Source organism: Pholcus phalangioides, unplaced genomic scaffold (assembly GCF_987345545.1).
Source record: "Pholcus phalangioides strain wild (caught in Gottingen) unplaced genomic scaffold, Ppha-v1.0 ptg000016l_1, whole genome shotgun sequence".
NCBI lineage: Eukaryota > Metazoa > Arthropoda > Arachnida > Araneae > Pholcidae > Pholcus > Pholcus phalangioides.
In genome coordinates this window covers 1813195-1829421 of record NW_028301609.1, presented here as the reverse complement: position 1 = coordinate 1829421, position 16227 = coordinate 1813195, and the positions used below count along the sequence as shown (strand labels likewise).

Sequence of the window (16227 nt, the reverse complement as noted above, 5' to 3'; positions counted from 1 at the left end):
AAAAGTTTTCCATTGAGAAAACTTCACAAAATATCTGGGTTTGTGAATGCTAAAATAAGAGGCTTTTATTGAGGGATGATATCTTGTCATTGCCGCTTAAAGGGTTAATTGAGTAATAACTTACTTTTATTTATACCCCTCCTTCCTCCTCCACATTCTATTTTAGAGTTCCAGTTGTCAAGAGAGGATCATATGTACCTGTTTATTTTACAACTTCAGATGAGCGGCTTTTGGAATATGATTTCAACGAGATAGTATTTCAAGCAGATTCGCCTTATCAGAACATCAAGATACTTCACTCACCTACTCTAGGGAATGCGCTCATCCTTGATGAACTGATGAGTAAGTAATACAAAATTTCAGAAAAACAAATTTAATATCCATGCTGTTTATTATATATCCAAAGTTTAGCCATTCAGCACATTGACCAAACTTCAGGCATTGGTCCCTTCACGAAGTATATTAATTTCTGACTTTGCACCAAGGCAGATGGAGATGGGAAGCAATGCCCCCACCCCAAAAAAAAAGCCTGGGACCTCACCAAGTCCCAGGCTTTTCGTGTCAATGGGTTTTCAATTTCATCCATTGTCTTACAATTCAACACTATAATACCCTCTGAAATTGTTTTTCTAAGACATCCCTGTGTGTTTCTTCAGTTACATAATCTTGCCACCCTACCTCAGGCCCGTGCCTACCATCCGGTCTCACATGGTAAATCAACTATGATTCTATGAATGAAGCGGATTCGAACTTGGCGGCTTATTTTCCGCCACCGCCAGTGTGGTGTCGGAAAATTATAACTAGCGGTGTGACTAATTTTATATTCTCAATACGTGACAACATTCCTTTTGAGTTTTCATATTTTTAAAAAAATTATATCACTTTCAATATTTCTTATGTAAATAAATCAATTTGCTTTTAAAATTTTTTCAAGTAATTAAGTCCAGGAATAATATTTTTTGGGGCACGTAAAATATTGATTCAGGCATCTATTATTTTACCAAACGTGCCCAGTTGGGCAGGTAAATTTTTGGAGATTTGTCTAGCCCTGCATTACAGGGGGCATTGTTCACTATTGGCAATTGTTGTCTTCTTTTGCTTATATTATTGAAAAAATAATTTGAGCGGAATAAGTTTGTCTCACAAAAAGGTAAATGATCATGCACTTTCTACATATAATCATACTCTTTCTCAGTCTTACGTAATCTGAGTAATAATTTAATTCTTGGCTTTCCCTCAACTTTTTGTGAGGTTTTTAAATTTTTATTCCCTGGTTAATCCTCTTCTATGATAATTGATGTTCTAGAAATAAATTACCTTTTGGGTGAGACTATATATTAGGGAAACAATGCCTATAAACCAAAAATACGAAGAGAACAACTGCTAGACTCGTTTCAGAACTGTAAGAAGTTCCTTCAAGAAAGAAGTAATGGCCAAGAAAAATTAATTGAAAGATAGCAAAATGGCAAATACTCCATATAGGGGGAGTTACTCGCTGTTCAAGATAAAGATTCAAAATTTGATTTTTTTTAACTCTTTGTCTTGAACAATAAGTGAATTCCTCTATATGGAGCATTTGCCTTTTCACTATATTTTAATTTTTCATGGTTACTGAAGAAGGAACTTGATAAAGTTCCGAAACGGAGTGCATAGTTTTTCACTTCGTATTTTGGGTTTACCAACGGGGTTTCCCTAGTAAATTGATGTTCTGCTGTACTTGATTAGCAATACAAAATATTAATCATCCTCATATATTTTCTTTTGGATGTAAAATATGCTAAAATTATAAGTATTGACTTTTTTTTACAAATATTTACGTAGATCTTGCTGAGGGTGATATAAATTACACTCGGGGTTTGATGAAGCATGGCAAAATTTCGTATGCTGGAAAAGATGTTCTTATTCTTGGTGGTGGTGATGGGGGACTTCTGTGTGAGCTTCTCAAAGAAAACCCAAAATTTGTCACTATGGTGGATATATCCTTCAAAAATTTTTCTTCCTTCTCTTTGCTAACTAACATTTGGTGTATGCTACGATATGCCTTGTCTCTTGTCTTCTATGCTTTACATGTATTTGGAATATGAGTTTATTAACACTGATAGCTTCAATATGGGAATCGAGAAACTTTTTGATTTTGCCCCGCTTTTCTTTGCTTGAATTCTAGACTTTTCATTAACTTTTTACTACATAGACAAAGTGGTTGTGGATGCATGCAAAGAGCATTTAAGGGGTGCATGTGGAAATGCTTTAGACTCGCTGGTTGGTAAAAACTATGAGGTATGTATGTCAGTTATTATTTTTTAATTTGACATTTTGGGAATATCCTACAAAGTATATTACACTAAAACAATTTTAATTTCAAACCGGAATCAAAAATTGCAAAATCACTTTTAAATAGTACCCCCCCCCCCCCTTCCAAAGAAAAAAAAGAGTGCTTCAGAATGTGGAAAATTGTTTATCTCATTTTGCATTTTTATGAATATAAAACGTCTTTCATCAAATATAAAAGAGAGGGTGTGTGTGCGTGCGTTCATTTGAAAATATAAATAATTGAGAATGGATTACACACTGCTTGCATTTTTCTCACTGAGTACTTCATCACAGCAATATGTGTGTGGTATTCGATAGTAGTGCTTCTCTAAGTATTGCGTCACGACTCCTAAAGGCATCACTGTAATTTGTCGATATTGATAGTAAAGCAGGTTTTTTCCAGTCCTTTCCTGTCAATATCGATATGTGTTTATTCAGTGCTGTGAATTAGTTCTTTTCAATATTTTTTGGAGAGCCGCGGATAAATGATGACTGAGGCAAGGGAGCTGCGGGTGATGAAAGTTTGAGAACCATTGTTCCATGGGATAGTACCAAAAAAGCCAAGCCAGTTTTACTCGCAGGAAATCTCTTTTGTTGCATACGACACAATGTTATAATGGTAATGGATAATGATCTTCACAATAAGTACTGGAAATGTCTTCTATCAACATCTGAACCATGTCTGCAATATGCCTTTTCGGGGGCCTGGGGCAGACTTTTCCTTGAGGGTCCCCCCCCCCTCTTGAAAAAGCTATTATGCAAAATAAGTGTAAATTTTTGTGGGACTCCCATTTGGCTTGAGCCGAAGCAGTGTCCCGGTTGCCCGAGGCTTGTTATGGCCTGATCCAAACACTTCTGGCCGTGTGTAAACAGGTTCCTGTACTCTTACACACACATATCAAGTCTCTTGTGATGAAACATGATGTGTCTATGATACAAGATCTCATGTCGATTTGTCGAGGGACATTGGGTACCACAAGCCTTTGTTGACTCTGTACCGTGAACATGAGAAAGCGAAATGTTGGAAGTGTGAGTAGTCTCTCCTATCCTGCGGGAAGAAACATAACTTGGACATGCTCCTGCTTTGATTAGATTCTGATAGAATTTCTTCATAGTAAGTCAAATATTGTAATTTCCTGTGTATAATTCACAGATGCAAAGTTTGTTACTTTGAAATAAAATGTCCCTGTACAGTCTGCAGGGGCGTATAACTCACATATCATCGGCACAATGCCAAAACCGTGAAAGTGCAAAAAGTTTCTTTTAAGAATAGCGCATTTAAAGGTTCGATTATGCCAAAATAAATCTGGATTTCAACGTTGGGAAAAAGAAAAATCTAAAGGTTGAGCGTGATGCTGATGGTATTCAGATTTCATTCATCAATAATGCGATCTTAAGGAATGGAAGGGATTATTTGTCATGTTTTTGTAGTTTGTAGGAGCTATTTTTCTATTGGCATTTATATGGCATGTATAAATCATTGAAAAATTACTTCTTACCAATTAATTTTTAAAACGCTTACTTCTATTCCAACCTTTTGGGTGAAAGAAACCTGTAGATATAGATGCCGCACATTATAATCTACTGTGAAAAATCAATGTTTTTGAACATATCCACAGATTATTATACACATGAAAATATGGTATACATATCTATTAACTGCACTCTCTCAAAGAATATTGCTGTATGTTTTGACATTATTGTGTGACACACACAACACAAATCATTTGGTCATGTATGGGTTGCTGATACAATGCACGATTTGCTGTTACCCAATACCTGGAGCTCAATGAAGTAATATAATTAGCATGATGAAATCATTCCTCCTTGTTCATAAAACTCTCAACAAGGATTCTGAATGATTATATGTAACTATGTTCCACAGCTTTGAATAAATTTTTGCTAACATTTTTGGACAAGTGAGTGAGAAGAGTTTATACCAATGGTGCAGGCCGGTTTTTTGCACACAGCGCTATACCATTGTAGTCCAAATTAGTGATCTAAAAATTTCTGAAAATCCATGAATTTGGAACTTTTCGATTAGTTGAGATTTCAGCAAAATTGAATTTTTTTATGTTCCAATAATCGTCAAACTTTTTTTTAGCCAAGATGATGTTTGAATCGAAACATTTGATTTTTGAATGAGTGTGCATTTGAAAGACAGGGATAATTCAATGCATCTGTTTAATAAATGTATGCGTGTGTGTGTTAACCTGTTTTGTTGGAACGTGATACTGCTCACAAATGTGAAAATGTGACATACTCTTGGTGAAACAAGCTACTTTGCGAATAAAAAAATCTAAAGTTTGCGGGAAAAAATTCTCCAATCAGAAATTTCACATTCACTTGCAAAAATATTTCTCAAATCGAAAATTTTGCATTCATTTGCAAAAATAAACTAATGAAATTTTTTTTTAAATAATTTAATTACGTGGCCAAATAAAGTACAGTACTTAGTTGAAAGTCCTATAATAGAAGTGTTCAGCAAAATTATTATATATTTTCTCTTCAAAAAGTGTAAATTATCGAGATTTCACGGAAAAGTTGTAAAAAAGTCAATTTTTCGCATTCATCAAAAATGGAAAATTTCGCATTTGTTGCACCACATTTCGTAAATACGAAAATTATGAGTCCCTCATAAGTAAAGTTTTCTGTTGAAATTTTTATTATAATAATGTGATTCTCTCTGATGAACTTTTTTTTCTGCAGGTACTTATAGATGACTGTATTAAAAAGTTAGATGAATATAAACAACAAGGAAAGCAATTTGATGTTATCCTGAATGATTTGACTGATATTCCTATAGCTACTTCTCCACAAGGTGAGCGATTCTTGCTTAAATACTAGAGATTGGTATGCTTCAAAAGTTGAATTAATTTTAATTTTTTAATTTCAAAATTACAAATGAAAATTTGTTTAAAAGTTCATTTCACTTTTCAAATAAAAATTTACTACATTTACGAATATAATGAATCAGTAGGTATTATTTGTGATTGTTCATAGGTTAATGAAAATGAATTTTAAAACCAAAATCCATAGTCCTATTAATAACTTGCTAAAATGTTACAATAGTTGGAAGATAGCTGTGTGCAAGGAGAAAAATGATGTAAAACATTGTGAGGTAGAATTAGTATGTTTAATTTTGTGCTAATGGTATATACCTATGTCGTGGTAAATGTGACAAATCAGAGATTATGCTTAATTGCTTGTTTTATTATGCATTATCACCAGATTTATCACATTTACCGTAACACACAATTTATAATTGTTTATTTATTGTAGGAGAATTGTGGGATTTTGTTAGAAAAATAATCAACATGTCTCTGGATGTATTGAAAGATGATGGCCATTACCTTAATCATGTAAGTTTTATTTTGATTTAGTTTCTATGGCCCGTGAACTTTCAATGTTATAGGGTAGCTCCATAATTTAGAAAAATGATAACTCGAAATTTTTTGTCTGTGGCTGCATATTTCATTATTCAAGATTTGATGTATTTGTAGTTTTAATTGTATTTGTTTGTGTGTAGTTTTGATGAATTATTCTTCTGGAACAGTCAAACCCTGATTTAACGAAGTGGAAGCAACCAACAATTTTATTCATTCAATCGGTATCAAATTGATAAGAAGAATAAACACACTTGAAATGGCAAATTTTGAAAGCTACTGACTTTGGGATTGCTGTTATAACTCATTTCTGACAGCTATCAAAAATATTGCTCAATTTTTTATAAACTTGAGAATAAAATCAAGATGCATGAAAAAAATAGCTTGACAAGAGTTTGGTGCTTCCAAAATTTTTATCAAATTTTGTTTAAATTGCCTTTTTCAAATCCTGAGAAATTAAACCTTTGTATTTTGGTTTAGGGTGATGAGAAAAGAAATTAAGAATAGTTCGTCAGAATTTCAGAAAGAGATAGTTAACTTGAGGAATTCATTGAATCAGAGTTCATTATATCTGGGTCCGACTGTATAATATGACCATGAAAATTTTAAAAGTTCTATTCAACTTTTTGAATGTTTCGTATGCTCTTAAAGTTTAAAAACTTGAAAACAAACTCATGCTGAATGAGAGTTGTTTTTCTTGGTTTGGGACTTGCAAAGCACCTTCAAGCAGAGCCTGACAAATCCCAGGCATCAGTTCACCATGGCAACTAAAAAAACTAGCATTTGTGCCTGAAATTACATTATTAAAGTCTGTAAACAACACAAAACTTCTAGAAATTATGACAGCACATATACCAAGTTACTAATATATAAAGGGATCACCAATTTCCTAAAAAGTAAGGAAAAAAATCATTGCTTTTTTAAATATTTTCTTTGAAAAAGTATTGCTTGACCCCCCACTCCCCAAGAAATGTTTTGGTGCCTAAATTATTTTTCTCTCTCACACACACAGGTGAAAAATTGAAGCCTTAAAAATAACCAGACTTTTTAGCTTGATGTCTGTGCCGCTGTCGTGGTCAAGTGGTCATAGTGATGAACTCGCATCGTGAGGATCCGGGTTCGAACCCCACCGTCGCCACAGTGGTGCTCGGCTGAAGTGGTTTCCTGTGGTTCCCAACTTCGAAGTGCAAATGCGAGCCGATCTCCCCATTAAAAAGTCTCGCCACAGAGAGCAACAAGCCTACAACGATAAATTATTCAATTATTACACTTCACTCATAGTGAGAAAAACTGGTGGCAGATGGCAGCATTACACAGAAACAGACTTCACATCAGGTTTCACTACACGTACATTCCAGCATGTGTTGCGAAACAACGGGGTAGGTGGACTCAGGCGCGGATCCAGGGTGATGTGTTGGGGGGGGCGATTTTTCACAATGAAGATGTCGATCGGTGAGACCCAACATAGTGTCCGCAGGTGCCAAACGTACTTAAAATAAAAAAACTAATAAAAAATAAATTAAGAATTAAAATTATTTAAAACTTTCAATTAATTTTCATTTAAAAAATTTATTAACATTAACATTAAAATTAATTACAATTACATTTTAATTGAAAATAAAAATTAATTAAAAATTGAAAGCAGTTAAAAATTAAATCTAAATTAAAATTTATATTTATAAAAATTATATTTTTTCAATATGCAGCATACTTATTTAAAAACTTGCTTGCAGCAACTGGTGTTACAATTAATGAATAAGCTGTTTTTGATAATAAATTTGAACGTTTGTGCCGGCTACCCTCGCAAAAAATACCGTACGAAAAAAAAGTTTGAGGTGCAGACTGAATAATGTGTGTTATATTTATAAACATTGTAAGGAATTCCAGTTAAAAATTACCAGTTAAAAATGTTTTTTTATTAACAGTATCATGAGCAATTGTACAAATAAATAAACACTTTGCAGATGAAAAGAGAGCAGAATATGAAAAGCGTATGAAGAATTGGTATTTTAAAATGTTCCTAGAATACTATTTCTTCCTCCTTCGCTTGATAAAAATTAAAAATTAAGGCTCACAGTTAACCGGACAAAACAATGCGCACAAATAAAAATTCATCCAAATGTATTCGATAAATGCTTTTTTCCAGCTTTTCATGTCAAAGTAGAGAGATACATTCCATTTAAATTTAATTTTTTTGATCCCTGTGAAAGTATTAAACGTTTCTCTTTGTGACGTTATGATAACAATTAGGCAAATTAATATGAATAAAATAAGGATCTCGGTCAACCAGAGGAAATGAATTCTAAGCTAACTCGGATACAAGAAACCTCGTTTAAGAGAGACGATCCTTGAACATTTGAAGGAAAAAAAATTATCTAAAGCCCTGACCATGGCCTCCACATCTTAGAGCGGGCCCTAGGCTAAAGCCTCTAGTGGGCCCCCAGACCAGACTTTTCACGGGCCCCTTTATAGTTAATTTATAGCTTAAAAAAACAAAAAAAATGATGAGAATCGTCCCCGGCCCTGTCAGCTCCACCCTTGGGAGCATGAACTTTACGCACAACAACAAAGTAGTTATCAAATAAATAGGTAGGCTACTACGCGCACACCGATAGCCCCCTTACCCGTAACGAGTCGCACTGAGCTTGCGAAAAATTCTTGTGACCGCTCAAACTTTAAATGACTTCATGGCTTCAGATAAAAAGCTGAACCTATGCGGCGCAGTTTTTGTCCTCTCATATGTAGGGTCCGTGATAAGGCAGTTTCGGTTTCAGTACAACACAGGGTAGATGTTTTCCCTGTTCAGATTTTGAATGCCGGTGATGGGATCGGCTAAATGAGCTTTGTTTACATCAGTGATTCCAGGTGAGCCCTCTGTGGTCTGTCTCGTTCGATAGAGAATTCTATCTATTTGCCGGCAGATCCATGTGGGGCCCTCAACTGGCTCTGCTTGTCTCGTACTAATTCATATCAGCTCAGTACTCCCCACTCGGCACTGGACCCGACCAAAGGGACTTTGTTTCCATCCATGGGGTCCCTAAGGTGGTCCCTCTTGTTTCGCTCAATACCTTGTTTAGTATTTACTCATGATCTGCTTGGCGTATGCACTGAAAAGGTTCGGAACCGCTGCTGGAAACTCAAGCATCCAAAGCCGAGCTACACTTACTCCAGCAACTTTTCGTGTTCACGTATACGCTTCGAGGACTTGGCGATTGATGTAAAGAACATTAAGCAGTCTTCTTTCAGTTACTCACGTTCTAGACAGTTAATTTTTCTTTCTGTGAACAATTTTATAGCACACCAAACTTGTATCCTTTCTTAAAATGAAAATAAGTACTACACACAATAAAACACCCATTTATGACATGTCTGTATTTACAAATAATACCTTTAAATTCCTCACTTATCACTTATAATTTTCAAACGAGACGATAAAATTTAAAAAATCACAAATTTCCAGCTTTGTATACCCGATTTATGAAAATATTTTGCGTCTGAAACCCATTTTTGTCTTCAAATAAAGTTTCCCATTCTACTACGTATAGAGTCAGACTTTCAATAATCCCTCCAGTAATCCGGTGTTTTTAGGCCGGTTTTCTCCGAGCATAGAAGAGGAAAACATAGTGCGCACATGTTTATGAGCAGAAGTTTGTTATTTAAATGGACTTTTTCAATCAATCTGCAGTAATTCGGCGATTTCGTTAACCCAGTACACCCTGGTGTGATATGTGCCAGATTAGCGAGAGTCTACTGTACTAATAATTCATATCTCTATTAGTTCTAGAAAAATTGAATTCCATCAGCCTTTTTTTTTTGCTGGTAATTTTTCAGTTTTTCCCCTCAATTTTTTTTTTTGCAACACTGATTTTAACCATCCTCATGCCCCGTTACTGAAGACAATGTCCTATTTACAGAACTAAATGGGCTATAGCCCAGGGCGGCAAGTTCAGAAGGTCAGCAAATTTGAGGATTGAGTGGCCAAGAAAATTAGCAAAATGGGAGAAGGGCGGTGAAATTTTTCTAACCGTCAAATAAACCCACCTCTTCCCAGACAGCAAGTGACCGTGTCAGTGAGTGACCTAGAGAGTTTGCAAGCACGTGAATGAGCAAAAGCGTGACTTAGAGCGGGAGTAATGAATGATCAAATGAGTGACATAAAGAGTGAGGGACCAGTTCAGTGAGTGGCCTAGAGTCAGCCGTCAGAAGCGTATACTGGGCCCTCAGAAAAAGTAATTTTTCTGAGCCCCCTACCTGGCGAGACACGTTTACATTTAAAATTTTAAACCAGAGGTCCCTCTGCATTTGAGGCCCCCGCCCGCGGGGAATGCGTTAAGACGGTATTGTCTAGAGCGCGTGTAAGTAACGAAACAATTACCAAAACCAGCGTCAAACACGTGTGTGACCAAACAGGGTGCAAACATGTAAATGACTAAAAGGTCCGTCCCACGAGAGTTTGCTAGGGGACGCTGGGTAAGATAGTTAAAGTTAATAAAAGTCTTTGTCTGACATAAACCGCAAAAATAACAGCCGGCGTGAAGTAAACCGTGTTTGTTCGGTCATTCACAAAGGAAGACGCTCGTTCCTCTGCCTTTGTATTGAAAGCCTTAAAAATTATTGCTTCCCCGAGGCCCGAGACGACCGCGGATCCTGACAAAGACTTTTATTATCTTTAACTTTAATTATCTTATCCAGCGTCACCTAGCAAACTCTCGTGGGACGGACCTTTAAAAGAGTGACTTTAATACAGGTGTACTTGCACGAGTGGGGGGAGGGCTATAACATGGGATGGAAAATTTGTGGATAGAGTAGTCGAGAAAATTAGACTAGAGTGGAAGGGCGGTGAAATTTGAATAGCCTTCAAATCGGCAAAACCGTAAATGCGCTGCTGACTGAACATCAAAATTACTCTCAATCTCCTAACCTGAATCTCTGGTTCGGTTTCAAATAAACAACTCATAAAGGATGAAAACTTTAATTTGGAACCACCTTAGCACGAGTTTCAGGGAATTACTAATCAGGAAATATAAAATCTTGGAAACACAAATACACGAAATATTAAATGGTAAATCTTGCTTATTCGAATAGGACGTCAAGATAAAATATGAAAATGTTTTTAAATATGAAAATATAGCATTGAAAAGTTATTGAAACAAGTATAGACTGTTTTCGATAACAAGAAATAATTGACGCATATTTCAATAAAATATGTGGGTACTAATTTGTCTGCATAATTAAGAAAAATTTAAGAGTAAAAAAACTTCCTAATGAAATTCTAATATTGCGCGATTTAAAATAATAAATTTCTTATTCAATTTTGTGCAGACAATTGTTGTCAAAAACCTATTCAAAAACAGTTTTTCGCCACAGATACGTTAAATAGCAAAAGCTTACTTTCATGCAAATTGAAATGATTTTCATTATTATTTAATTATGATTATCAAGTGCACAATATTAATTTTCAGATTTTTTGTCTGAAAAGATGGTGGTTAAATTTAATTCCCGCAGAACATCCGACTCCACACAATCAATTTTATATAGTGGATTCCACTTATAACGTTCCTCTAGGCCGAAACATGGGAAGAGGAGGTAGGTTTGGTGCCCCGGGCGCTGGACCGGGGGGGGGGGGCGTGAATTTCAACATTTTACCTGCCCTTTAACATTACAAGGGACACCAAAATGCTGACCAAGCATCTGGTTGCGGCACTGCTCTTAGAACCTTTTTCCGCTTAGTGCGATTCATTTTCGTGGTTCCATCTTCAACTAATGCTCAGACCATAGAGACGCTTTAAACGGGAAATATTAATATTTCCCGTTTAAAGCGTTTTTCCGCTTAAAACGATTTTATGGCGGTTTTTGGAAAAGCATTATACGCGCGATCCACTTATAATGTTTAATCCAGGTACTTATTTCAAATTACAAAGGCTTTAATTATTAGATGGGGCAGAGGCCTATATTTTCATAGATATTATAGAGAAGCTATGTGTGTTCAAATCAAGGGCGTAGCCGGGGGGGGGGGGACTTGGGGTCTGGTCCCCCCCCAAAATGTGAGAAAATGACCGAAAAAAGGGAAAAAGATGGCCAAATCCATTGTTCTGTCACTTTGGTCCCCCCCCCCCCCCGAAATGAAAGTGGTCCCCCCCGAACGAAATTTCTGGCTACGCCCCTGGTTCAAATGCTCACCTTCTGGCGCAGGTCTTTTGAGCTACATTTTCGAGGAGGGGGGGGGGGAGGCTTTGCTGAGATTTTTCATACTTTTAGGCCCCACTATAGTGAATTTGTAGAGTGAGAATCAAAAAATGATAAGAATCGTCCTGAGCCCTGTTAGCCTCACCCTGTGGGGGAACCCCCCGTTAATGTCATTATCAGTGAATCCGTAAGCGAATGCAGCTTCATTCTCTGGGAAAACCCCAGATGTGCTACAAAAAGTAGTAGAATTAATTTTCTTAACATCCATTTATTTTAAAATTTTAAAATTTTTGCTTACTGAAAACAGTTTTTTTCGAAGACATGGTCATTTTTTGATCCACGTCAAGCTTGCGGGTTTCAGGACTGAATTTAAAAAAAAGAGATAACAAAGGCTAGAAAACGATGATTCATCTTATTGGATGGCTTGTGCTTTATTGCGCGTTACCAAGAAAACTGACGGGTGTAAATTTTTTTGCCTCTCTACACGAGCCCTTAGGCGCTAGGGGGTAAGCGAAAAAGCAGCGTGACAGCCGAATCGTATGGAATCCCTGTAGAACCTTGGTGGGAATACAATTGACCCTCCTCCGGCTATGACTTCTTTATTTTTTCGACCTTACCAGCAGAAGAAATCTCAAGGTGAAACTTGGGGAACAAATTTTAGGGAAAGGAACTTTGAGAAAAAAAGGAAATTAATTTAAAAAATTAAGGATTAATAAAGAAAAAAAGTGAGGTAACTGGAGTTATGTTTGCTTGAAGGCTCTTGGGAGGGGCGACGTCCTTCATCATCACACTTTATTTACGGGAGACATTCACTTAACATGTTGCCAAAAGGCGAACAACAGTACTCTTCATGCTTTTGGCATAACCAGCCATTATAAAGGCTTCACTTTTATATCATAAACTCCTCCTTGCCAAAGCATGACGAAAGGAAAAATAACATTGATGCGCTTCATCCTCCTTGCCTGCAGCTGGTTTGCTGCTGCTGCTAGACTTCTTAGCCTTTGGCTCATTCTCTTCCTTCTCGTCTTCTTCGGCACCGTTATAGACGTAGGACTCATAGTTCTTCCATTTCTTACCTTGGTGACCATCACCATGTTTCTTGGATGGCAAAAAACTTCATCCTCTTCTTTTTCTTCAATACCATTTCTTCGTCCTTTTTTGTCTGCCGGCCTACGGCCTTTCGCTTCGGTAACTTTGATTCGTAATCTGAATCCGAGCCGGTGTCGTCATCACTGTCCTCCTCCTCGTGTTCGGAACCTTCTTGCTCGTCATCTTTAGCTTTTGTCATCGTCGCCTTGCGCTCGCGATTTTTCGGACTGGCTTTCACGTCGGCGGTACCATCCTTGTCGGAGTCGTCATCTTGGTCACTTTCCCGGGCAGCTGCATTAGCGGGTCTCTTGCGCCTTTTCCGACTAGAGTTATTATCGTTATCAGTCGTCTTCTTAGCCTATCTAGCTGCCCGACCACGTTTCCTGGTTACCGGTTTCTCTTCAATGACAGCGTCACTCACTTTGCCAGCTTCCTCAACAGCCACTTGTTCTACTTCTTCCTTCATAGCTGCTTTCCACATCTCTGCATCAGATGATTCCATCGCTTCTTCGAATCCTCGATCCAAATATCAGTATTAAACTGCGTTTCATTGACAGCTTTGTATGAAACTGGATTCCCATAAAAACGTGTACGTCTTCTTTGTCTCTTGCTTCTTCTAACATCTGGAGGTTGATTCGCAGTGGTTGTAGGCTGTTTCGACTTTCCAACCATTTGCTCTGCATGCTTCAAGTCGGGCAATGCATCCCTTAGAGAGGCTCCAGGAGGTGTCTCTTGTACTTCTTGGTCATTTAGATTGACTATTAATTCACTTCCTTTCAACTGACAATCTGTTTGACTCCTCCTGAATGGAAAAACAGTCTCATCAAACCTCACATTCCTACTGGGGAAAAATATGTCTTCGTCTACGTTCCACAACTTGTATCCCTTGACCCCTTCAGGGTATCCAATGAAAACGCATTCTTGTGAGCTCTTTCCTAACTTTCCCTTTACTTGCGTTTTATCGATGTGCGCATACGCTTTGCAACCAAAAATTTTAAGATGACTAGTTTTGACAGGCCTTTTGGTCCAAAGTTCTTCGGGTATACCTCCCTGGATAGCTTCAGATGGGCATTTATTCCGCAAATAAGAGGCGGTAACGACGGCATCTGCCCACAAGTTGTCTGGGACCTTCGAGTCTAGAAGAAGGCATCTGGTCATGTTGAACAGGGTGTGGTTCATCTTCTCAGCTACCCCATTCTGCTCTGGAGTTCTAGGGACCGTGAGCTGCCTCGATATCCCATTCTTGTTCAAAAAATCATCAAATTCACGACTGATGTATTCCCCTCCATTGTCGCTTCGTAGAGTAGTGATTTTAACTCCATGGAAATTTTCAACAGTCCTTTTGAACTCAATAAATTTCTCGAGGACTTGACATTTGGATTTCATAGGCTTCACTACTGCATACCTTGAGTAGTCGTCAACAAAAGTGACAATATACCTTGACCCTCCTTTAGACGTAGGCATGATAGTTCCTGTGACATCACTATGAATGAGCTGAAGTGGCCTCAATGCACGTTTGGTCTCTCCTTTAGGGAAAGGAATTTTTCTCATCTTTCCAAGGACACAAATAGAGCAAATATTTCCATCTTCCATTGCTTCTGTACAACTGTTGACAGTGTCATCCTTCTTCATGAGCTTCTTCACTGCATTCAAATGAAAATGTCTTAAGCGTCGGTGGATAAGATCCTCATGCCTTGAGATATGCGCTTTATAAGTCCTCGCTTCTTCAACCTTATAAAGTCTTCCACTTCTATATGCAGTAAGAGTTACTCTATTTCTTTCATTAGGGTCCTTGACGGTGGCCTTGCCTCCTTGAAATGAAACAGTCATTCCCATCTCCTCGATTCTTCCCACTGAAAGGAAGTTGCCGTCAAGCTCTGGTACATACAGAACGTCGGCTAGATAGAATGTTTCTTTACCACAGGATTTAACAGGCTTCAAAACAACATCACCTTTTCCAACCACTTCCATTTTCTCGGAATTAGCTATTTCCACTTCAGACTTCACAGTTGTCAAGTTGAGAAACTTATATTTTTGTGAACACATGTGCTCCGTTGCACCACTGTCTAGATACCAATTGCAGCTAGGCTTCTTGTTACTAGCGTTAGCAGTCAGTGTTCGATTCACGTTCTGCGAAACTATCTCGACCCGATGGGACGTGTTCTTCGATGGGCAGTTTCTAGCTATGTGTCCCCAAACACCACAGAAAAAGCATTGAATTATTCTCTCATTATTTCTGGAGTATCTCCCTGATTGTACGCGAGTTTTTCCTATATCGTCAGTTTTAAGAGCTCTATCGCCCACAGCTACGCGATTCGTTTGCGTGTAGTCACACAGTAACTTCTTCTCTTCCACAATCAGACGCGATTTCACCATTTTTGTGGACAGTTCGTTCTCATCATGCTCTAAGTTCAGTATCAGACCTTCGTACTCTTTGGGTAGACCCATTAACATCACAAAAGCGACTTCCCTGTCGGTGAAACCATATCCACAGGACGCTACCTTTCGATGTAAGTCCATCAATCTTCCCAAGTATGACTTACGCATTCGTCAGGCCTCATCGACACATTAAAAAACTCTCTAAGAAGCTGCAGTGTGTGTAATAATCCGAACTTCGTGTGAATGTCCCTCAAGGATGCCCAAGCGTCCCTCGCTCTCGCACAGTCCACGATATCATCTAAAAAGTCATCTTCAACCACTAAAAACAGAAACGTGAGGGCCCTTTCATTGGTTTTCCTCTCGTCCTCTCTCAGTTCTGGTCCGTATCTGGGTTCTATGGCATCCCAGCAGTCTTTCTGCACCAGTGCGGCGCTCGTCCGTATACTCCACGCGTTGTAATTGTCCCTATTAAGCTTTGGAATCTTCAATTCCTCCATCTTTATTAGGCTTAGTTCCGCGCGTGTAGAATTTTCTTCGATCCTTTGTGAAATTAGATTTAACTTATCTACTTCCCACTTACTGATGAAACGTCTATCCAGGAGCCTTCGTGCTGATAACGTGTTGCAAAACAACGGGGTGGGTGAACTGGATACATCGGTTAAAGGTGAAAGACACTAATCACACAAGGAAACGCACGTCCTTCATCATCACACTTTATTTACGGGAGACATTCACTTAACATGTTGCCAAACGGCGAACAACAATACTCTTCATGCTTTTGGCATAACCAGCCATTATAAAGGCTTCACTTTTATATCGTAACAGCTGTAACAGCATGTACCGATTCATTAGAAGTTCTGCAGAGGAATATGGGTGA

At 37.8% G+C, this 16227-nt stretch overlaps 1 protein-coding gene across 1 annotated transcript in view; it reads left to right on the top strand.

The window, feature by feature from the left end:
• Positions 1–16227, top strand: part of Sms (spermine synthase) — a 37274-nt gene that overhangs the window by 13925 nt on the left and 7122 nt on the right. The window contains exons 6-10 of the mRNA XM_089245794.1: positions 167–342; positions 1822–1979; positions 2191–2277; positions 5020–5131; positions 5593–5672. Coding sequence (XP_089101920.1) covers positions 167–342; positions 1822–1979; positions 2191–2277; positions 5020–5131; positions 5593–5672 — 613 coding nt within the window. The remainder of the gene's footprint in view (positions 1–166; positions 343–1821; positions 1980–2190; positions 2278–5019; positions 5132–5592; positions 5673–16227) is intronic.